At 47.6% G+C, this 23,897-nt stretch overlaps 1 protein-coding gene across 2 annotated transcripts in view; it reads left to right on the forward strand.

The window, feature by feature from the left end:
• The window catches only part of DHRSX (dehydrogenase/reductase X-linked), a 152,971-nt gene that overhangs the window by 97,160 nt on the left and 31,914 nt on the right, over positions 1-23,897 (forward strand). For both annotated transcript variants that reach the window (XM_025857413.2, XM_073902180.1), the window contains one exon: positions 18,240-18,341. In XM_025857413.2, the coding sequence (XP_025713198.2) occupies positions 18,240-18,341 (102 nt within the window). The remainder of the gene's footprint in view (positions 1-18,239; positions 18,342-23,897) is intronic.

Consider the following 23,897-nt stretch of genomic DNA (forward strand, 5'->3'; position numbering starts at 1 on the left):
ACCTGTCACATGTCATTTCATTGCCGGGGCAGAAGAATCTGCCACGAATTACAACCACCCAATCTTTCCTGACTAACCTTCCAGCCAGGGCTGAGTCACCTCGGATCCAGACGAGAGTCAGAATAGAGAACACTGGCTGGTCCTCAAGGAGGATTTGCAGGGAAACAGAGACCCTGTGCCCGTCTTCCTCTGTGTCCCATGTCCACGGCTGGCCATGACTGCTACATGTCTTGGGATGTGGTCTTATCTGGTGGTTCCCAGTGTGGGGTTCCTGGACCAGTGGTATCAAACATCCACTGGGAATGTCTGAGAAATGCCACTTCTCAGGCCCCACCCCAGACCTGCGTGGGGCACAAAATTCTAGAGGTGAATCCCCCGACCTGCATTTCCACAACCCCTGCACCGACAGGTGACTCAGTATACCCTACAGTTTGAAAACCACCATTCTCCATCACACGTGTTCCTCTAGGGAGAACAGAATGTCTACTGACCGTCATTGGTATCAGGTCCATCCTAAGGCTGTGTGTATATGAAACCTTATAAATTAATCCCCCGAAACCCCACAAACCTGATCTGAACGCTCCAGACAGTTGTGACAAAATGGATACAAGAGAAAACAGAATTCCCTCCTTATTCCTTATTGTGTTTCTCTGGAAACACAACCTGTTTTTGTTTGCTGAAAAGCAATTAACCTTGTTGCCCGATAAATGTTACCGCAGATGTCTGACATAACCAGGATGCATTATCCATAACAAAATGCTCTTTACCAAGAAAATCTGCAGGGGACTGTGGAGAAAGGGGACAGTGACTAAGGCTCTGTATCTCCAGATTAACCCTCTGACCAAGCAACAGCATAAGCATCTAAAGCAGCCAAGAAGTTTCCTCTTAAAAAAAAAAAAAAAAGCCAAGAACTCAGCACAGTATTAAAAACACTGCATTCTAGCTAGTGCAGCCACTCTGGAAAACAGTATGGAGGTTCCTCAAACAGCTGAAAATAGAGCTACCATACGATCCAGCAATTGCACTACTGGGTATTTACCCCAAAGATACAAATGTAGGGACCCGAAGGGGTACGTGCACCCCAATGTTTATAGCAGCAATGTCCACAATAGCCAAACTGTGGAAAGAGCCCAGATGTCCATCGACGGATGAATGGATAAAGAAGATGTGGTATATATACACAATGGAATATTATGCAGCCATCAAAAGGAATGAGATCTTGCCATTTGCAACGACGTGGATGGAACTGGAGGGTGTTATGCTGAGTGAAATAAGTCAATCAGAGAAAGACATGTATCATATGACCTCACTGATATGAGGAATTCTTAATCTCAGGAAACAAACTGAGGGTTGCTGGAGTGGTGGGGGGTGGGAGGGATGGGGTGGCTGGTGATAGACACTGGGGAGGGTATGTGCTATGGTGAGTGCTGTGAATTGTACAAGACTGTTGAATCACAGATCTGTACTTCTGAAACAAATAATGCAATATATGTTAAGAAAAAAGAAAAAGAAGATAGCAGGAGGGGAAGAATGAAGGGGAGTAAGTCGGAGAGGGAGACGAACCATGAGAGACGATGGACTCTGAAAACAAACTGAGGGTTCTAGAGGGGAGGGGGGTGGGGGATGGGTTAGCCTGGTGATGGGTATTAAAGAGGGCACATTCTGCGTGGAGCACTGGGTGTTATGCACAATGAATCATGGAACGCTACATCAAGAACTAATGATGTTATGTATGGTAATTAACATAACAATAAAAAATAAAAAAAAACCACTTCATTCTGTGACTCACACCTACTTCAAGGGACCTGCCCTGGGTCCCTTTTCTGATGTCACCTAAGGAAATGAAAAATGGGAGCATGATAATAACAGAGACTATTTAGGGAGCTTTGGGGGTAAGCACAAATAAGATTACAAAATTAAATATGAATGGACCGAATTCTCTAAACAAATGGCACCAGAGTAAGTTAAAAAATTAAAGTCAAGGAAACGATTCCTTACAAAAAGTCGACTTAAGTCCAAATTTTGATGCGGTTTATGATGGTAGTTCCTGGTCCAGTGCAGGACGTCTGGTTGTCCTGGATGTGTTAGGGATGCTGTGCACGTGAGTGTACGTGCACAGTCTTGGGAAAGGTGTGGACTCAAGGATTCACTTTGCCCAAAAAAGGTCTAGCATTGTCCCTGGCTCTTGAGAGGTCACCTCTAAGCTCTGGAGAAGTCCTGCCTCTGTTTACCTGGGGGCCTTGGGAGATGCCCAATAGCTTATGCTAACAGTGACACAGCGAGGGTCTTGTGCCATCAAGGGCCACGTGCTATCAGCCTGATCCCTGGAGGGACTGGAGACAAAGGTCCATGGTGCAGGTGGTCAGCCTCGTGTACGTGACTGACGCCCGTTACAAACCCTGTGCTTCACAACGCAGGTGAGCTTCCCTCCATGGCAGTATTCCATGCATTTCGTATATCACTGCCGTGAGAATTAGACGTGTCCACAATCCACTGTAATACCCAGGATACTGGTATAGGAAAGTGCCTTCCTGGCCAAATCACGTGGAAATCGAAGCGCTCTACCGTGTTGGTGACCTGGAAGAAAACGTATTGTTGGATATTCTTGCTGGTTTTCAAAGGAAGAAGATCCAGGTGCCTCTACTGATGCATAAAATCGACACTCTGGTGACTTGGGGCTGCACCTCGATAGGCTGTCACCAAGTGGTGGTCATGCCCCAGAGAGAAGGGGCCAGCTAGCAGACATAAATTGTATTTCACATGCACACGGTGCTGTTGTTTCTTTAGTGCCCACGTGTGAGGCTCCAAGTGTTTGGTGTCATCTGTTTACCCAGAGTCCTGGCTAACACAGGGCAGCTAATCCCCACACGATGTCACGCAGCCAATGCCTAATTTGTCCAGTTAGCAACCTAGTTTAAAAAGCACTCTGAAAATACCACTGCAAGGCTATATTGCTTTTGCCCATCTCCCTCCTTCCTGGTACATTTCTCCAGAGTAATTTTTACTCAGTGCCTTTGCTTTCTTGGGAGCTGGTCGCTCCCTGGGGCTTCATTTTTATGGATGCCTTCAATCCATCAGTCTGTCCTTTCCCTCTCTGCCTTTCGTGACATCTTGCTTGTCACCTCCCCTAACAATCCGTGATTCTTCTAACTAACAAAAACAGGAATTTCAGGGTGGAGGAAGTAGTTACTGAGCACTCAATATACGTTGGGCGTTATGCTAGGAACTTTGCACAGCTTGTTTCTAGAACATCCCAGAGGTGGGTACTATTCTTGGCTCCATTTCACACATGAGAAAACCAAGTTAAGGGGCCCAGCTTCCAAGTGTGGAAGCCTGGACCCCAACCCATGGGTGGACAGTTCCTGAACCTTTTCTCTCATCTTCTAACCACATGGACCCCTCCATCATTACCTTGGGGTTCTTTGGCGGCACCTCTTCTACCTCCTCCTCTATATGTGCTGGATATTTTAGAGCCATTTAGGATGCCCCGTACCGTGTCCTTTCCTCCTCCCTCTAGTTCATACCCAAGGCTTCCCATCTTTCCTCTCTATTGTTGACTTCCAAGTCTACACTTCTGCAATCAAAATGGCGCCCTCTTAGCTCATTGTGTGCGAACCGCCTCTTGCCCTTGGATTGTTCTGTCTTCTGTATCGGTTGTGGCTCGATGTGTCATTGGTATCAGGGAGAACCTTTTCTCTGGGACAGTAGGCACTAAGAGCTGGCTGCTGTGTGGTCCACAGATTACAAAGGATGTTGTTCGTATAAGATGGGCATGAGCCATTTGCTTGGTGGATTATAAGAAAGGCGTCTTATAGGAAAGAAGGAAAGAAGGTTTTCCTTTCCAGGAAAACCAAACCAAACAAAAAACTAATGGCAGCTTCCTTGGGGGTCTACAATTTGAAAGTCATATTAATGTCATTAAAAGGGTTGAATGTCAAGAATCGGAGCCAGTCTACTCTGTTTATATAACAAAAGAATGATGCTCTCCCAGGATTGTTCGCAACTTCCTAGGTTTACATTTCAAGTGATCCAATCAGTAGACAAGAGGGACAGTCAAGGCAGGCTGGGCTGATTCTAGCTTTCAGTAAATTCTCCACCCACAATTAATATTCCAAATGTGCGGAGTATGTATCTGTATTCACCTGTCATCCTGCTCATTGTTGGTGACTGTGGTGAGCTGCGCAGGGTGTCCACAACCAGATTCCACAACTGGGGCTCATGGTGTTGCTCTCGAGTGGACTTCCTTGGCTTTGCTGTCCCCACTGCCATTTTGTTGGGCTTCTTTGGCTTCGTTTTCCCCATTGCTGTCTTGGTTTACTTTCCTGGCTTAGCTGTTCCCACCACTGTCCTATTGGACTTCCTTAGCTTAGCTGTCTCCATCACCATCTTGTTGGATTTCCCTGGCTTTGCTGTCCCCACCACCATCTTGTTGTCCATTGGTCCAGCTTTGGAAACTCAGAGCTGCCTCAGTACTGCTGGGACAAGAGACCTGGAGAAAAGCCAACATGGCACTTGGACAGAAGACCCAGAGCATCATGGAAACTGTGATCTGTAGGCACGTCTTCATGAAATGACCTCTGGATCCCTTAAATGAAGTGTGAGCCCCACACATTTACCTGTGAGCCCCACACATTTACCTGGCATGAATGTGAGGCACCATACGCAGGCAAAATGTAGGTGCTCTGTTGGAAGAACACCATGCATCCTTAGTTTCTTTCCTTATTAGAAAGTGAGGGATGGGAAGGGAAGAATGTGTTGCACTTGGCATCCCTAAGTGGAACTCATCCTCCTTTGTGCAGAGTTCCATCTCTCAGATGACTCATGCTCTGCAGTCACCACCCAGAGGTCACAAAAAGAGAATAGGCTTCTGGCGACATAGCAGCCTTTGGGGTCCCTCATGACACCGCCTAAGGATTTTGAGCCTGAAAATCCATTTTGATGTGATTTATAAACCCATTCAAGCATATTTTCTGGGAGCCCTGACTCTGGGAGACATGGAGCAATGTGTATTCTGACTTCTGTTTTTCTCTAGAGTATACCTGAACGTCTACCCCGGTGTTGCTGAATGTGGCAGCATCTACTTACAGAGTCAGTGTCTGTCGCCGTGAGGACCCGTCATGGATCATCATTAGCTTTAAATTAGAAACAGGTGCAGAAGCAGGTTCTAAGGATAAATAGGATGAATGCAAGAAGCAAAGCCACAACAAGCTGATGTATGGCCTCCCTGCTAGAGAGCTCCGTGACACAGAAAGGCAAGAATACGATGTGTGCTTTGGAGTACTTTGGAGTGCTTGGCACCCACAAGGTTACTTAGCCCTGTGCCTTGACAAGACAGAGATTTAAAAACATCCTTGATAGCTTCTGTGCCGTGTCAGCTGAACACGCCAGAGCAGACACAAGACCCGACACGCACACCGTCCTGTGTTTGCGGCATGGCTGTAAGCTGGGGAGGCCAACGTATATCCTCATGTCTCAGTGGTGGAAGCACTTACAACAGTAAGTGTTTGGCATGATTCCAGCGCTCCCACTCTGGGTTTGCCAGACAGCTTTATGGGTGATGACAATCAGGTTTAGCTTGCAGCTAATGCTTATGGGCCCTTTGCTAGATTGCAGACACTGCACCGTGTTCTTGGTTGGCACACGGTTGCATTTGCAGCTCACATGAGCCCCCCCAAAAAGGAAGGCATTATCCCACCCTGCAGATGACGACCCTGCTATTAGAGTGAACGTTTGTGCCTCCAAAATTCACATGTGGAAACCTAACTCCAAAAATGTTAGGAGATGGGCCTTTGGGAGGTAATTAGCATTACAGGAGGTCATGAGAGTGGGACCCCCATGATGGGACTGGTGTCCTTTAAAGACAAGACTCCAGAGAGCTCGTTCTCTAGCTCCTGTCCGCCATGTAAGAACAGAACAAGATGGCGGCCATCAACAAGCCAAGAAGACTGCTCTCACCAGACACCAACCACACGGGCAGCCTCATCCCAGACCTCCAGCCTCCGGCCTGCTCACCTTTAAACAACGTGGTCTGTGGTGCTTTCTTATGGCAGCCCCACCAGACTGATACCACCCCATAGCTCAAAGAGATGGAGGGACCTACCCAAAGTTGCCCAACCAACAAGTGCCTTGGAAGTGAAATCAGACTCAGGCAGGCAAGTGGGAACATGTGCCCGAATGTGAATATGTGCATTTGCGAACCTCCATGGCATGCTCTTGAACCAAGTCAGGGGAGGGTCTTGTGGGTGGCCTTTCTCTCCCATTAACATTTAAGTCTCTCCAGCCATGGAGATGAGGAACCTCTTAGGCCAGGAAGATGCATCTTTATAAATGAGAGACAAGAGCATATCCCTCTAGATGACAGTTGTGAATCTCAGAATTGGGGGGTCTTCCAGTGTCTGCTCTGCCATGTAGAGTTTGCTGGTTGCCACTCTGTCCTCATACGAAAAAAGCGAGAGACTGAAAACCAGCAGGCCTTCCTAGGTCCTCAGAGAACGGCAGTCACAGGGCCAACTGCTGTCCTGAAAACTGGAGGCGCGTGCACACGCACACACACACGCACACACACACACGCACAGGTGCACCTAGGTGGATGCTGAGGATGGAGGGTTAGCAGGAACAGAAGCTCCCACGGGTCCAGGCACAGGTGGGAACGCTTGCAGAGTGATTGATGAGCTTCTCGAGTCTGAGTGTGGACAAGCCTGAGAATTTGGAATCCCCAGGACTCAGTCTGGTCCAGGTGGAGGAGGCTGCACTTTTTGGGAGATCCCCCTGCAGGAGCGCCACCTGGTTCCAATGATGAATATTGGAGAAATACTCCATCCTGCAGTGGGAGGGGGATGGTAGCCATTTCGGAAAATGCCCAGAGAATTCCTGTCCCCTCCTGTCCTCATGGGAAAGTGTTTCACCAGTGCCTGCAATGGTCTGTGGGGAATGAAATACTCACTCTGGAATTTGACAGATACTTTGTGTGGGTGAGTGAAGGCAATGGTGTTTTCTTAGCGCTTCTGTCAGGGTGTTAGCAAAGCCATGTGTGGTCTAAGAAACACCACCTTGTTCTAAGGCGGCTGGCTTCCCTGCTCACCCTGTCCAGACGTCCTCCCACTGTGGGGCACTGGTGCCAAGGATGACCAAGCCAGACCACCTGGTTGGAGGAACCCAAGTAGGAGACACCTTCAGCACAGCTAACCTGGATCTCACCATCCACAGACATTCTGGGTTAAATTGTGTCCCCAGAATTCATATGTAGGAGACCTGGACCTCAGAATGGAACTGTGTTTGGGTATAGGGCCTTTAAAGAGGGGATTAAGGTAAAATGAGGTCAGTAGGGTGGGCCCTGATCCCATAACACTGGAGTCTTTATAAGAAGACACAGACACACACAGAGGGATGACCACGTGAGGACACGGGGAGGCACGGAGCCTACAAGCCCAGGAAAGGGGCCTCCGGAGGAACCAACCTCAGCCCCTGCCTGGATCTCAGACTCCCAGCCTCAGCCCTGCCTGGATCTCAGACTCCCAGCCTCAGCCCTGCCTGGATCTCAGACTCCCAGCCTCAGCCCTGCCTGGATCTCAGACTCCCAGCCTCCAGGACCAGGAGAGAATAAATATGTGTTGTGTAAGCCTCTCTGATCACACACTACTACCACCAACCTCATGAACTCATACAACAGAAAATTCAAACATTATTCTCTGAAGAACATTACTGCTAAAATCATCGCCATTTGGGCATTTTGAAATTGGCAAGAAAAAGGCAATTCAGATAGGCTGCAGGCAGAAAGAAAAAAAAATCTCAAAAGAAAATAAAACAAAACTGATCAGATGCAGTCAAATATTATGACAAACGCAAACACTTTAAATCTGCGCCTTAAAAACATTGGCAGACCCTTACAAAATAAGGACTGAGTTGACATTAGTTTCTAAAAAGATAACCAGGGACTTTCTTTTTTTTTGTAACAGAGAATATTTTTTTTAACTGTAGCGCATGTTGACTGTTTGGATCTGACCCAGAAGAAAAAGACAATGCAATTCCCCCGTTTTGTGTGTGTGTGTGTGTGTGTGTGTGTGTGTGTGTGTGTGTGTCCATTGGTCTGAAGATGCTGTATCCATCTTTCTAAATTGTTTGCTTTGCGAGTGCTTCAAAAGATAACCCCAAAGAAAGGACAGTCAGTGGCTCCCAGGCAGGAAATACAGGAACAGGAGAGATCTGTGGGGAAATTTCCTCTCCCCTGACTCGACAGACGTACCCATTTACATAGTTAACTTCACCGAGAACGCCATGTCTGTGTTTTGCAATGTGCCTTCTGGGAGCTTGTATGTCACCCACATGCATTGTTTCCAGCCAAAGATGCCAGTTGACCTCCTACAAACCCAGTGGTGTGCTGATGTGCTTTCGATTTTACCAGTTTTGTAGACAGTATGATTTCCAGGCTGATGGCTAGATGTGAGATCATTTTGCCAGACTTCAATATTTCTGGCATCTCAAGCTAAAGGTTTATTTGAGGCCAGTCATGGAGTTATTTGAATGTGCTGATAATTTTTTTTTTTTTTTGCTATTGGGAAGATTTCTAAAAGTATGTAAATGATATATACCTTTATATGTTATTTACTTTATGTATTTGTATTATATATAAACATAATATACAACATAATATAATATGTACTATGTATTAAATGGTACCTATATATTATATATTACATATTATATTTATATACTATTTATTTTATATATTTATATTACATACAATATAACATATACCACAATAAATATTATATACAAATAGATGTAATTTCTGTATTTGGCGTGCCTGGGTGGCTCAGTCGGTTGAGCATCTGACTCTTGGTTTTGGCTCAGGTCATGATCTCAGGGTCATGGGATTGAGCCCCATGTCAGGCTATGAACCCAGTGGGGAATCTGCCTGTCCCTCTCCCATCCCCTCTGCTCCTTTCCCCACTCAACGTGCTCTCTCTCTCTCTCAAATAAGTAAATAAAATTTAACAAAAAAGTTCTGTCTTTAATATATAATAATATATGCAGATAGCTTTTGGTTTGGCAGATGTCTGTGACACTACATGTAGAAAAGGTTCAGATCGCCCGATATTCTAATTGACATGTGGTCTTATGGCTGCATTAATCTGAGAGCATAATAAAGCAGCACTGACATTTTTTCAGGGTGCTTTGAGGATGTGCATGCACCCCAAAGTGTTGTGCAACAGCACCCATTTGAGCCCGGTTTCTGTGCTCTCCCACGGCGATTAACGCCTTTTGCATTAGCTTGCCGCCAAGCCCGCGTCAGTGCAAGCATCCTGGCCAGACTTTTCCATCATCTGTGGGCACGTCTCAGCCATGTGATGCAGAAAGAAACAGTTTCCTGGGAGAAAAAGAAAACAAATAAAAGACAATCCCCTGCACAAAAGACGTCCACCATTGGGCAATGCTGCGGTCCTTTGGAGGAAAAACAAAACACGTTCTGTGTCTTGATGGCGTGTGCTCTTTGGGAAGGTTTAACAGTGTTGATGAACAGGTTCTGCCAAATCTTAATGTGCGCTTTATGAGCACGGGAGGGAAATGATGCGGAAAATCGATGTGGCACCCCAACAAAATGACAGTCATTACCGTGCGGATGCTGGGACCTCATTCCCAGATCTGATCATCGGGCCCCCGGGTGTGCCGCTGAAAGATGCAGGGCAAAGCGTTTGGCCCAGGATGACAAGTGCTGTAATTTCCAAGAGGGACAAATAATACTGGGATGCTTTCATCTTCCCCTTGATGGGATGCATTAACAGCTTCAGGGACAATGATTTGGGAGGCAGTACTCACTCTACGCCACCGTCTTCATGAAATATTCATAAAGTAAACACAGAGCACCAGGCACCATCATGCCTTGTTTGTCTGCAAGTCGGTGGAGAGAGGATAGCCCAAAACAAGAAACTAAACAAAACAAAACAAAGCGATATCCTGTTCTTAGGTAACATAAAACAAAAAAATCTAAGACCTGTTACTGAAATTGATTCTTTACTTCTGTTTTTATGAAGTAAGTCCAAAAAAAACTTCCTGAAGTGTATTACCCATGATAAGCCAGAGGTGATATTTACAGAGGTGGTAAATTCTGGAGTTCCCCATAGTGCCCAAAGAATTTTTAAAAATCTGACATATTTAGAATGTTTCATTATGTCCCCTATGTCTGAAAACTTGATTAATAGTGGAATCAATTCATTTAGAGATTATCAGAGTCTGGATGTTTTCTGGAGAGCTTGTTTAAGAGAAGAAGGAAAGGAGGGAGGGAAGGAAGGAAGGTAGGAAGGAAGGAAGGAAGGGGAGGGATGGAGGGAGGGAAGGAAAAGGGGGGAAATGAGGGAGGAAGGAAGGAAGAGGGAAAGGAAGAATAAGGAAGGATGGAGGGAGGGAGAAGGAAGGGAACCGGACCCCAGTCCTACAAGTTCAGGGAACTGAATTTCACCTACAACCTGAATGAGACTGGACTGGAACAGGATCTCAAGCTACAGCTGAGAGCCCAGGCACGTCTGACACCTTGGCTTCAGCCTCCTGAGACCCTGAGCTGAGGACCCGGTGCTCCCCCACCCAGACTTCCCATTTAAAGAACTGGGACATAATAAGTGGGTGTCATTTCAAGCCAGTACGTGTAGGATGTGTTGTTACACAGCATAGCTAGCTCCTACGGCTAGCTCCTCAAGCCCTCAGTCCCACCCAGAGGGGAGACGGTCCTATATGTGGATGTGCATCTATGCTCCCTGGGTTCGAGCTGTTCATCCACTGTCTATACCCAAGAAACCACACTCCCTTCTCACCAGTGAGTAATGAGGGGAAGCCTGAGAGCCTCCAAGGAGGTCAGATGCTGTAGATAGCAATTCTCTTCATGTCCTAAAAACCTGATTATGTACCACTGTTTCACTGTGCATCCCACGTGGCTGATGCTTGTCCTTTTTCTACCTGGTCTGTTAGCACCTCTGGCTCACCCATGATATCACCACTCAGCATGCTGGTTACATGGGCACAGGAGGGCGTTTTATTGGGGTCCCATTTCCCTCGTTTCTGGGCACCAAGCAATTCCCTTGAAGCATTTGAATTTTTTTTTATGACCGAGGTATTTATGGAGGTACCCGTGTATTTTAGGTTGTCCAAGTGATTTTTTTTAAAGGCATATGGTGTGATGATTTATTGTACATATACATTTCGAAATGATCACTCTATTCAATTCAGTTAACTCATCGATCATCTCACGTGGCTGCTACCTTGTTTGTGCAGTGAACAAACTTATGATCTCCGCGCAGTGAATTCCAGTATCTAATTCAGTGCTGTTAACTATCATCATCATGCTGAGAACTTGGAGCTGGAACTTCATACCGTTTGACCAACATCTCCCCGTTCCCTGTCCCTAAAACCCCTGGCATCCTCCATTCTGTGTTTCTGTGGGTTCGACGTTTTTAGATTGCACACGTTAGTGAGATCATGCAGTATCTTTCTCTGTCTGAATTCTCTCACTGAGCATCATGCCCTCGAGGTCCATCCTCGTTGTGACAAATGGCAGGATCACCTTCTGTTTCAAGGTTGAGTCATGTTCCGTGCTGGGCATGCTAACAGGTGCGAGGTCACCTCCCCCTTGGATTTCAATTTGCGTTTCCCCCATGGTTGGTTATGTAGACATTGGCGTGGGATCCAACTGGGGAACTCCTCCTTAGGAATTAAATTTTAAGGGGGACACCATGCTGAGCAGGCACGAAGCCCGTGCTAACATCCTTGTGATGTTCTAATACCTAAGCCATGTGCAGCATCCACACTGCACCTGCATTAATGAGCAACCCATGAGCATCAGGGCTGGTGCAGCCCTGTGGGTGCATAAAGCAAATTAGATCTGTAGGAGGACGGTTCCCCTCCTTGGAGAAGGAATTGTTTCCAAGCTCTTTAGAAACCCCTGTTTCCATGCAACAAGCTGAGTGCTTCCTAATCGGCTGGTCTATGCGTTGGTTCCAAGCTGCTCTTTTCTCTTTATGCTGAAAGCACTTTGGGGGGCACCTGCTGTTTGTCTTGGGGCTGATCAAGTGTATTCTGTCAATTTCCACTTTCCTAATAAATGCGGGTAACACAGCCGTCTTCATACTCTATAATCTGAGAATTCCATGCATTTTGACAAGAATGCATGCCAAACCTCATGACTTATGTTGTTGTTGTTGGCCTTTTTGGGTTGCGGTTGTTGCCGTTTTATACTTGAGCTGCTTGGGCTCAAATCTGTAGGGCCTTACCGTGCTGGATGGTTGGGCCAAGTATCTCTAGAGAGAGAAAACCAGTCAGAGACACCAGGAGAAATGGGTTTCCCTGGAGGTGGCGTGGGTGTGTGTGCATAGGCATGGACAGTATCCCTCTGTAGGGCGGATTCTGTGAGGAGGAGTTTCCCTTGATAAGGACGAGCTGACACTCTAGTGGGCACAGAGAGGTGACAGGTTGCCCTTTCAAGCTGGTTCTAAGACAACACCTGATTTGTAGTACATTTTTGGTTAAGGGATGGGCGTCTTGAATACAAAAGGCTGGGCTGGTGAGCCAGCAGCAACCTGAGCAGGTGACTGAGGACGAGCTGCACCTGCCTGGCTGTGCCCACCTTGTCCCTGTGGGGACGGACAGCTGTAGCACCCGGGCCACCGAGTGCGGGGCCCCAGGTCTCAGATGCTGGCCGTAAGGCTGGGTCGTGGTGCTTGGGTCCTTGTGGGAGGGCTGACCAGACAGAAGGCTTCAAACAGTACCATGCACCCTGTGTGTCAGAAAGGGAGGGGGCGGTGCACCATGTGGAATGGCATACTGTTGGAGCTGAGTCTCCCAATCTCCCCGTCTGGGAGAGGCCGTGTGGGACCCCAGTGTCTCACAGTCTTGGACTCCAGGGCAGGCATCTGGACAAGTGCATGAGCCTCGTTCCAGATGGATGCCCAAGGCCTGACGCCATTCTGTGCCTGGACGGTGTCAGCACAGCCTACTTCTCTGGGGACCTTCCCTCCCTGCACACCCCGCCTGGAGATACAGCCCCAGCATTCAGCACTGAGAGCATATGGCCTCAGAGCCAGCAGAGGGAGGATGAAAATGCTCCTTCCTTCTTTCACTTTGCTCCCTCCCTGCCACGGAGCTCTGCTTCTCTGGCTGTCTGCCTTTCTCTGTCTCTTTGTCTCTGTGACTGCCTCTGACTATCTCTCTGTCTCTGTGCGTCTGTGTCTGTCTTTGTGTCTGTGTCTCTGTATCTCTGTGTCTGTCTCTTTCTGATGGTCTCTCTGTTGCTGTCTCCCTGTCTCTGTCTCTGTTTATCCTTATCTCTGTGCCCGTCTCTCTGTCTCCCTCTATGTCTGTGTCTCTCTCTGTCTCTCTGCTTCCCTGCCTCTGTGTCTGTTTCACTATCTCTCTAGGTCTCTGTGTCTGTCCTTCTGTCTCTCTCTGTCTTCCTCTGTCTCTGTCTCTCTGTTTCCCTTTGTCTCTGTGTTTGTCTCTCTGTTTCCCTTTGTCTTTTTCTTCCTCTGTCTCTGTGTCTGTCTCTATCTCCCTCTATCTCTGTGTTTGTCTCCCTGTGTCTCTGTGTCTGTCTCCCTGTGTCTCTTATCTGTCTCTCTGCTCTATCTCTGTGTCTCTGTGTCTCTCTGTCTCTCTCTCTCTCTCTCTGAGCTGTCTCTCCCTGTCTCTGCCTTGGTCTCTCCATCTCTTGTGCATGCACACAGAATACTCCCCCCGCCCCCTGTCACAACCACTTCTCGGGGGCAGGCTCATCTGTGGTGCACACCTGGAGAGCGGGATTTCACGCGTCTCAACAGACTAGCGCGGTATGTGCATAGACAGCCGGCCCCCACGTCTGCTTCACCTCTATTCTTCAGAGAAACAGAGCAACGCGGAGGGGCAGGGAGTGCTAAGGAAACCGCCCTCCTTCTGGGCAGACCCCGGCTCTTTGTGGGTCCCCGTTCCTCTGATAGCTGCCCCCCTGCCCTGGGGCTTGCCCGAAGTGGGTGCAGCAGCTGGAAGCTCCCGGAATGTGGTGTCAGGTCCCGGGACGGCTGTGGCTGCCCCCGAACACGGGCACAGGCGCGCCCCATGTCCTGTTTGCAGACAGACTTTCTGTTCCCCACCGGGGAGCAGGACACGGTTTCCTGGCACTAGCCGACCTTGGACACAGGGGACAGACGTGTTTGCTGTTGGGACAGGGCTGAGAGCTGTCATTTCCTACTGGTGAACCCCTTCCCCACAAACAATGCCTCTCCGCCTTTCGGGCGCTGTGTTGTTCCTAAATGCACGCCCATTCCATCGCAAGCGGTAGCGGTTACGGGCAGCTGAGTGGAGTCAGTTCTAGGAGGCTTTTGCGGCTGGGAAACATCTTTAAACAGATAACCTCTCTGGAAATGATCTTCTGCTTTTTCCCCTCCTGTTAGATGCACTTGCTTTTGTTCATCCCCAGCGGTTTTTCATTTACGTTTGCGTTTGCGACTTTTTCATCTGTGTGTATAGATGTTACCGGTGGGGTCAAGTGCTTCCCAGATTTTGTCTCCTCGCCTTCTGGTGCTGCCTTGTTGCAGATTTTTCTATCACAACAGTGCAAAGTTCATCAAACGAAACAACTCAGCACTTTTTTGCCTGTGTCTGGAGTCAGTCAGTAGAGGTGCAATGGTCTGTTCTTTGAAACTATGAAAGAACTGGCTAAAACACCGTCACCACCCTCCCCTCTTTTCTGGATGCCATTCTTTTGTAATTTTTCTATTGCTCTTGTATTCGTTGGTCTGATTACTCCTTATTTCCTTGATTAGGCTATAATAATCAGTATTTTCACAGAAAAGTATTCATCTCCCTGAAATTTTCATCTTTTTGTTATCAATTTCACATATTAATGTAGAGAGAATAAGGAACCCATAATTATAAAATCTTCCTCGTTACCAAAGACTCGCTCCTGTTTGTAAATTTGCATTCTTCAGCCTTGTCAAGTGTCTTAATCACAGCCTTCTCTGGGTCCTTTCTTTTCTTGTCTTTCGATCTGCCAAATGCTCAAAGATGGACCCTCACTAAGCCTCCTAAGAATTGGGATTCTCGCTGTCTCTCCCTGCATATGCAAGAGTTCTTGAGAAATACAGCTCAATATTGTGCTACTCTGAAGAAGATGTGGCAGGAAGTGGCACAGCATGACCATAGTGCATCAGATTGATTGAGCATTGAGCCCATAGCTAATGATTCTCTGTGTCCCGTTAACGTTTTAATCTGGAGTTATCCTTACCTTGTAGGAATGGGGTCATCCCCCCATTGTGTTTGCTCGTTTGTTTGGTAACTTTTGGCCTTTCTATTCCTAATCCTCACTTTTCAAAACTATAATCAATATAGAAGAATTCACCTTCCCCCCCACCCTCAATGGGAGGCCGCCATATTGGTTTTGAATCAGGACCAGTGGTTCAGGGCTCATGCCTCTTTCCTCTGTCTTCCATTTTGTCTATGTGGATGACTGGTATACCTCACATTTTCCAGTCATGTTTGGCAGATATGGTACTTCTTGCCCCTGAGGGGTACGTTGAAGTCTCTCAAAACATTTTAACTTCCATTTCTGTAAATATCCAAATAGAAGTGTATGGTATCATTGATGGCGTTCCAGGTAGAATGGAAAATGCCACCCTTGTCTCCTTCTGCCACCTCCAACCCCCAGGTGCCCTGCTGGATCAATGACCCTTGCCCCACTTCCCAGTGCACATTTTGGGGCTTGGGCAGGGGAGGAAATGCAGATTTTAGGTGGATGTGCCAACTGAGCCCCTAGCAAATGTGATTTCCTGTGTCTTGTCTGAGCTCAGTCCTGGTGCTTCTGCTCGACGGGGGTGGGACCCCACGCTCTGCAACTTGCCTACTATGTTCCCATTGTCAGGGATGGACCCTGTGATGAGTTCTGGTCTGCAGTGACTGCTCTGTCCTCCCCGACGGTAGGGCTTGATTTACGGGCTCATATTCCCTGTGCAATATCAGCCCCTCCGCCATGCAATCCTTCTCCTTCCTGCCAGTGATACCCTGGGGGGGATCAGTTCCTGAATTAATGTAGGAAGGCAGGTGTTGATGGCAATAGCGTGCAGAAATGGAGCCAAGCCCTTCGGCTGCCTCACAAGGCAGCGATCTCAAAGTGGAAAGGTGACTCTCATGTTTCTGGCTGGTTAGGAACCCTTTCCTCCAGGGAGAGAAGAAAAAGCATCTTCTGACTTTACAAAGAGGCAGTAACATTGCTCTCGTTCTGGAAGCTGAGCGTGTGTGTCTACCAACCCTGTTATCATCGGTTCCAGTTATTGGACGTAGTGTAGGCTTTCCCCCTTTTTGAAAAAAAAAATTATATTCTCATGAATATGTTAGGGGAGTATTCGAATGGTGTCTCAGGAATGCCTATCCAGATGGCACTGTGTTCTAGAACAGCACTTCCAAACCATCTGTGGCAAAACTCGCCTTTCCCAAATCTGTCACAGATTGATACTGATGTAGATGGGGCAGACAGGAATTACTAGAAAAATAAAATTTAAAAACATGCAAAATGGGGCCTCCAAATTTGCTTTTTATAAGTCATTGGATTCAGCAAACGTAAAATGACTGTCGATTTTTTTCTTTTTTTTTTATATTTTCTAAACACTGTTCTCAGTGTTGGGCTGTCTTATGGCAGACTGGTAACAAACACTTCACAGGAAGGCACCCATCTGTAGCTCTCACTTGGAGGGGCTTTGATCCAGAAGCATGCCTACCCCCACTCCCACTGCATTTCTTTGTAGAAAATATTGAAAACGGGTACTTCCTCATCCTCACTGGCCATGCGACTTGGCACGTACAGGCTTTGTTCTTCACACCAAAGAAGCTGGGGACTGTAGATGATCTTAAAATGCCCCTTCCATGAGAAAGCAAATATATATGTTCCAAAATATGTACCCTCTTCCAAACTAGTGCTTGTGGCTGGCTCTCTTGTGTTGTGATTATATTTTTTAGATTTATTTATTTATTTTAGGGGGTGGGGAGAGAGAGAGAGAGAGAGCGAGCGAGCGAGCAAGTAGGGGGAGAGAAAGGGAGAGAGAGAATCTCAAGCAGACTCCCTGCTGAGCACGGAGCCCCACAGGGCTCGAGCTTACAACCCTGAGATCATGACCTGAGCCGATACCAAGAATTGGATGCTTAACCGGCTGAGCCACCTAGGTGCCCCCATGTTGTGATATTTAAAATGTTTTACAGGGCGCCTGGGTGGCTCAGATGGATAAGCGTCTGCCTTCGGCTCAGGTCATGATCCCAGGGTCCTGGGATCGAGCCCCGCATCGGGCTCCCTGCTCCTTGGGAGCCTGCTTCTCCCTCTGCTTCTCTCTCTCTCTCTCTCTCTCCCCCTCTCTCTCTCTCTCCTCCTCTGTCTCTCGTGAATAAATAAATAAAATCTTTAAAAAAATAAAATAAAATGTTTTACAAAAAGCACAAAACAACAAAACCGTGAAGACATGTCTCGCCCCCTGGGTTGTGTGCTGCAGTAAGCACTGGTTCTTGGGCATGGGAGCTGTGTTCCCCCCTGTTCTGGGGTCTTGCCACCAGTGTCCAAGTGAGCATGTTCCCAAGAGCTGGTCCCAGAGACCCAAAGTGATGTCACCATACAAAGACCGTCATGCCGCAGGATGACCGAGGAAACTGATGTCAGCTCCGAAGGGCTGTGTGCTCCGAGTTCCCCTCTGGCAGCTCAGAATGCCTTTCCAAACTCACTCGGTTGTTTGTTTGATGAATGCAGTTCTTTGAGGTTATAGGTCTGAGGCTCTGACATTCCTTCTGGCTGTTGGCCAGGGCCTGCTCTCAGCTGCCCAAAGCCACTGGAAGGATCTTGACCCATGGACTCTCAGAACATGGCGGCTTACTTCGTTAAAGCCAGCAGGAAAATCTCTCTCCAGCAAGCCTTAGCAAGAGGGGATTTACCTAAGGAAATGCAGTCATGGGAGTGACATCCCATCATCTTTGCCATATAACGGAGCCTACTCAAAGAACTGACATTCCATGTTTTGCCTTATTCTGTTGACGAGAAGCAAGTCACAGGTCCCATCCACATTCAAGGAGACGGGATCATCAAGGGCATGACTCATGGAGGGTCTTCTTAGGGTGTGTTCCCTGCTTTGTACCTTCACCTTAAAAATCCAGTGTCACTCCCCAGGTGGGAAGGAACTTAACTTACTGAGAAACCATCGTAGCTTCCGTGGTAGGTTGGAAGATAATCCGGTGTTTCTGTCCTTTTGCAGTGGAGTTTTTATACTGCGATCTGGCATCTCTGCAGTCCATCCGGCAATTTGTCCAGAAGTTCAAGAAGAAGAAAATCCCTCTCCATGTCCTGGTCAATAACGGTGAGTCGTGGGGAAATCCAGACGTTAACTCCGAGGCAGACATGCATGCTAGCTGTCCTGGGAGAGAAGTCCTTTCCTTTTTTGGGAGAGCAGGATTTCCATGGAAATTTGTGAGTATATGTTCTGTGGTCACCGCGGCTTTACCTCATTGATGCATTCAGCTTTTGTCATTGGCATAATCAATTTGAAATGATGGTAAGCCTGATAATACACTATATGGAGTCGATATTTTCTCTGGCCCATGTGAGCTAGTAAGTAAGGTGTGTTATGAATGTGTAAGGGCTGGGCATTTTCACAAATGTTACTGTATTAAACCCTCAGCACGTCCCCACGGGGGTCATCAGTATGTGGGCTTCATGCCTAACTGTCCCTTGACTTCTTCCCTGTGGCCAACGCTCCTCAAATGGACATGTGGAGTCCACACCTCCCCTTCCCCTGCCTTCACCCTGCCCACCTGTCCATCTTCAACACCAACCAGCGTTGACCCTGACCCTTTCTTTCAGCCATGCTCAGCTCTTAAGGGCATCATGGACACATCTTGGTGCCTGAGACATTCCTCTCTTCCCTTGCTACACTCAAGAGATGTCATACAAGTTCATCCAAACCCTCCACAGTGAGGAGGCGGTGCCATTAACATGACCAAACTGAATCCATGTAGAACACCAAAACTATCAGAAGTATGGTGGGAAAACACCCGTGCCCACAGAATGTCACTCATCGCTTTCAGACTTGGAGACCAGCTGGTCCTGTGTAGGGGAGATAAATGGTAATATTAATAGGGTGAAAGGAGTAGCCATCAGTCAAACATGACACCTTCTTTCCAAAATTATGTAAAACATTTGCTAAATCGTTCATCTGTTGGGTGGCAGGGAGAACATTGCCGTGGGACCCCTCTGCTTCCACTGAGCCCACTTGAATAATCCAGGCGAATTTCCGCAGCTAAAGAGACTTAATTGACTCTCTTCTCCAAAGTCCTTTTGCCATGGAAGGTACCATAGTAAGAAATTGCAAGAATGACAATATGGGCATGATCTGCAGGGAAGAGGGAGCGTAAGTCTACATACTAAGGTTGCACCGCGTTAGTCCATCTGATTCTGGCTTCCAGGATTCGATTTGCTGTCCCTTTGTCTTCTTTCTCTTTGTCTTAATGTGTTTTAACATTTTCTGTCATAACAGTGGGGTTGGTGGGCAGGAAGGGGATGCAGACAGGCTTCTGCCCAATACACCTGTTTGATTGGAAATTTCTCAGTGAAGGGAAAGAGGTAGCATTTACGACTTGGAGGGTCTGACTCCAATGATCTATTTATGCATGCGGAGGTGTGCACATATACCTGTGATGTTTGGGTGCCGAACAAAGTTATAACTAACGCCACTTCCACCTACTTAGCCTTGAAACAAACAGTGCATGTGTGTTATTAGTGCTGGTGACGCTCGTCGGAAGGCTCAGAATGATTTTAATTTCACTTTCTTCATGACCTTTCTTGATATTTTTCAAGGTTTCCCGAAATGGGTGCACCTTAAATTTGTTTGCAGAAATCAGTTATTTGGGATTCCTCCATCTTGGCACTGGTGGGGGCTTCCTTGGTCAGGGCATTTATCAGTGTTATAAATGTTGATAATTAGAATATTATGAATCGCCCAATGTAGACAGAAACTGGTGGGACTGTGGGGGATCCCGTCCAATTAGACATCCTATTTCCTCGATCTACGTAACACCCTCAATAATTAGCAACCAGAGGACTTTATCATGGAGCAATTTGTCAACAGCAGGACGAAAGCGCTGTGTTGCGCCAATCCAGAATTTGTGAGTTGTGACGGACACGTACATGACAGGACTCTGTTATATCCATCAGTGGATGCTCCATGATTCACTCTCTGCCCTTCGCTTTCAAGATGACCCCGGTGGTCCTACCATGGCCCCTGTTCTTCTCTGCCAAGGGTAAACCAAGCATGCCTAGCTTGTCTAACATTTCTCTAGAGACTGGGACACGGTTTGAACGTGGACGGAGGGAGGCTGGACCCTCTGTATGCTGCATCCGTTTTCCCTCCGTAGGGAATCCTGTCGCCACGTTGGCTTCACTGCAGCCGGACTCTCCTCCACACACACCTTCCTCTGTGCTCAGGACCTACCGTTGCTGCTCCCTGCCCCAGACACATGGAGACACAACACGCTCAGCGTGAAATCCCTGAGCCCCAGGTGGCACGGACCCTAAGGGACAATCCCTTGATTTCCCTTGACACTTCCTTGATTTTCCTTGAAATTTCCTTGACTTCTCTTGAAGTGACTGGGCTTTTCCAGCTTCTAGAGGCTGTCGGCCTTCCTTGGCTCATGGCTGCTTCCCGCCCCCATCTTCAAAGCCAGTGAGGTAGTGTCTGCCGCCCCCACTCTGTCTCTCTGTGATGTCTGCTTCTGTCCACACATCACCTTCTCGGACTCTGAGCCTCCCATCTCCCTCTTATGAGGGCAGTTGTGGTGATCTTGGACCACTGGGGTCTTCCAGGACCATCCCCATCACAGGGTCCCTAACTCAATCCAGTCGGCAAAGTCCGACTTTATCCACGTTGGGGCACATATTTACGGGCTCTAGAGACCAAGATGTGGACATCTTTGGGGACGTTATTCTGTCCACCACACTGGGATGGGAACGTGGATGTGTTTGGGGATGCCGTCCACCATACATGAACCAGGACACGGATGTCGGTGGGGACGTTATTCTGTCTCTCACACAGGGATTCAAGATGTGGGTGGGGGGGGTGGTCATCAGTCAGCCCACCACACCCACTATACGTGAGCTCGGTATTTCGCAGGCAGGAACAATACGGTGATAGACAAGCACCCTTGCCCTCACGGAAATCATTATCTAGCGAAGGAGATACTCAACAAGTCATTGTTCTGTGACATGTCTCACCCTAGAAAGTGCCAGCTGCAATATGACAACGTGGTCATATAAATGAAAGAAAAGACTGCATCTCAAACGTGATCTGTCTGGAAAGCCCCCGGCTTCTGAAGTGGCATCCCATGGAACCCAGGATAAGAGGAAGGCCACAGGGACAAACGGCCCTGAGGCCAGTGGGGTGACTGGGACCATGCAGTCAAGATTGCAGGTGGATTCATCTCCGGCCCAGTGTGCTCAGACGTAACCTTGATTTACATTTCTCCTGTGTCTCTCACCTTGGTTTGTGTATGAGCCCGGTTAAAAGGATGTGGGTTCACGGGACCCACTTCTGTGAGCCAACCACATGTGTCCCATCTCCTGGAAAACAGCCCCGACTGCACTCCACAAAGGGGACTCCCAGGGGCCAAAGGGAGCCAGAATTTCTGCTTTTATTTTCTCTCTCTCTCTTATTTTTTATTCTTAAGATAAGAGTGATCAGGGCGCCCGGGTGGCTCAGTCAGTTAAGCGTCTGCCTTCAGCTCAGGTCATGATCCCAGGGTCCTGGGGTCGAGCCCCACATCGGGCTCCCTGCTCCGCGGGGAGCCTGCTTCTCCCTCTCCCTCTGCTGCTCCCCCGGCTTGTGCTCTCTCATTCTCTCTGTCAAATAAATAAAATCTTTTTAAAAAAAAAAAAAAGATAAGAGCGATCAAGATGTTGTAAATGTTAAGTACTTCAGAAGGGAAATGGTGTTTGCATTTGCTAGTGTGATGAAAATAGAACCAGACTGCCTCTTTCTGGAAGCTCAGGATCCAAGCTGAGGATTTATCCAACACAAGAAGAATCAATAGTATATCTCCTGCAGAGCCAGCATAGTATTTATAGTTGATTCACATCAAAATTTTATTTATCCAGTCTCTCATCCCCACACCTGATCACAGATAGTTTTGAAATAACCGCACGGAATTGATGTTTTATCCTTGTAGGACTTCTTCCCATACCTCTAATGGATGAATTTCCCAAAATCAAGAATCACTAAAAATAAATATGGCAGTGGTAACCCTTAAGAAATAAAATAACCCTGAGAAGTAAACAATTCTCGCCTGGCCAGGTACATACTGATGGAGTTTGCGTCCACAGAAGACCGCAGAGCCGTTGAGCGAGGAGTAACATGGTACCTGTTTCTTGGCGGGCAGATGCCTGAGCAGTTTTCCTATTTAGGCACTTGGCGTCCCCTGTGCAAAACAGGCTCTGCCATCATCTGGTCTCCCTTCCAGGAACACGGAAGCTAGTGAATCACCACCACACATGCATGCATCAATGGATTATTGGATCCAAATGTGTGTAGACCACTTCTCATCGATGCCTTCTGTTTGTTTTCCAACGTGTCTCCCTCCCCGTTTTCTGCTGTGTGATGGGTTTTCCTAGAACAGAAGGCAGTTGGATGTTCTTCTGGTGGTGGGCGTGTGCAGTGCCGTTTGACGTGATTTACCATGATCCCAGAACTGCCAGAACAGTAGGCTGGAGGCTGTGGGTGTGCATTGCATCTCCTGCATTGAACACCTTTGTTCTTGCAAATGCCCTTCATGAGCTTCTAGGAAGTGGGATGAGAAATACACTGGTTTTCCAATTATCCAGATACCCCGGAAGCATGTCACCCCGAAGCTCTTCCAAGAGTTGTGTGTTGTAAAGCACCTGGTCTCAGGTGTCCTCGATGATGCATATGGCAGATCCAAGTGGATGGTACTTTCTGTCAAGATTCGTTGCCCATTTAAGAAACATACTCAGTAAACAACTGGATCCTTACCATCATCATGGTGTGTGGGGTGGGCGTTACATTGGCCTTTTATGACAACATGGAGAAAGTTATTCCAGAGTGGAAATGGGAATTATGAAGCCTGGGCGTGCCATGGGGACCCATCCACACGACGGTCTTACCAATGTGTTTCCCATTGTATTCACATTGAAGACTTACTTTGGACACATGGAATTTTGCCTTTGAGTTCAACATTTTGACTGGCCTACATGTGACTGTGGGTTCACTAACCCCTAAGCAATCAACCCCAGTACCCATGCACCTGTGGGTTCATCGCCACCCCAGTCTTGCCTGGAACCACAGGCATTCATTGACCTATAGATTTTCCCAGCGTCCTTCTCCAAGGCACGTGGACTACCCCTTCCCTGTTCATGTTTTACCGGCAGAATCAGAATGCTCATTGCTCCATTCCAGAATGTTCTATTGCCCTGCCCCCACATTTTTGTATGCCTTTCCTGACTACCATGGTTTCCAGCTTCCAGACGTCTTTGGTTTTGTTTTCTGTGAGTGTCACTAATGCGTAAGTCAACAGAATCCAAAGCTTGGGCGGGGACAGTGACTCTAAAGGTAGGGGTAGCGTTCATTCCCCAGAGTGATGGTGGCATTTCTGAAATGTTCCTCATGTCGTGAAGTGAAGCCATCATCTGGCCACGTGCCACCAGCCGGAAAGTGCCCCCTTCTCTCTCTCCTTTCTGCCTTTCCTGTCTTCCGCAAGACACACAACTCTCTCTCCTCCCGCATGATTAGGACATACCTTTTCTGTTTCATTGTTTTGCTGCCTAAAGAACAACATGTTCTGCATGCAAGTCCACTTCCCAATCCAGCGCATGCATCAATGAGCGGATATTTTAATTTTCCTTTTCCCAC

Source organism: Callorhinus ursinus, unplaced genomic scaffold (assembly GCF_003265705.2).
Source record: "Callorhinus ursinus isolate GAN/ISIS: 27379988/994484 unplaced genomic scaffold, GSC_fseal_2.0 scaffold16, whole genome shotgun sequence".
Lineage (NCBI taxonomy): Eukaryota > Metazoa > Chordata > Mammalia > Carnivora > Otariidae > Callorhinus > Callorhinus ursinus.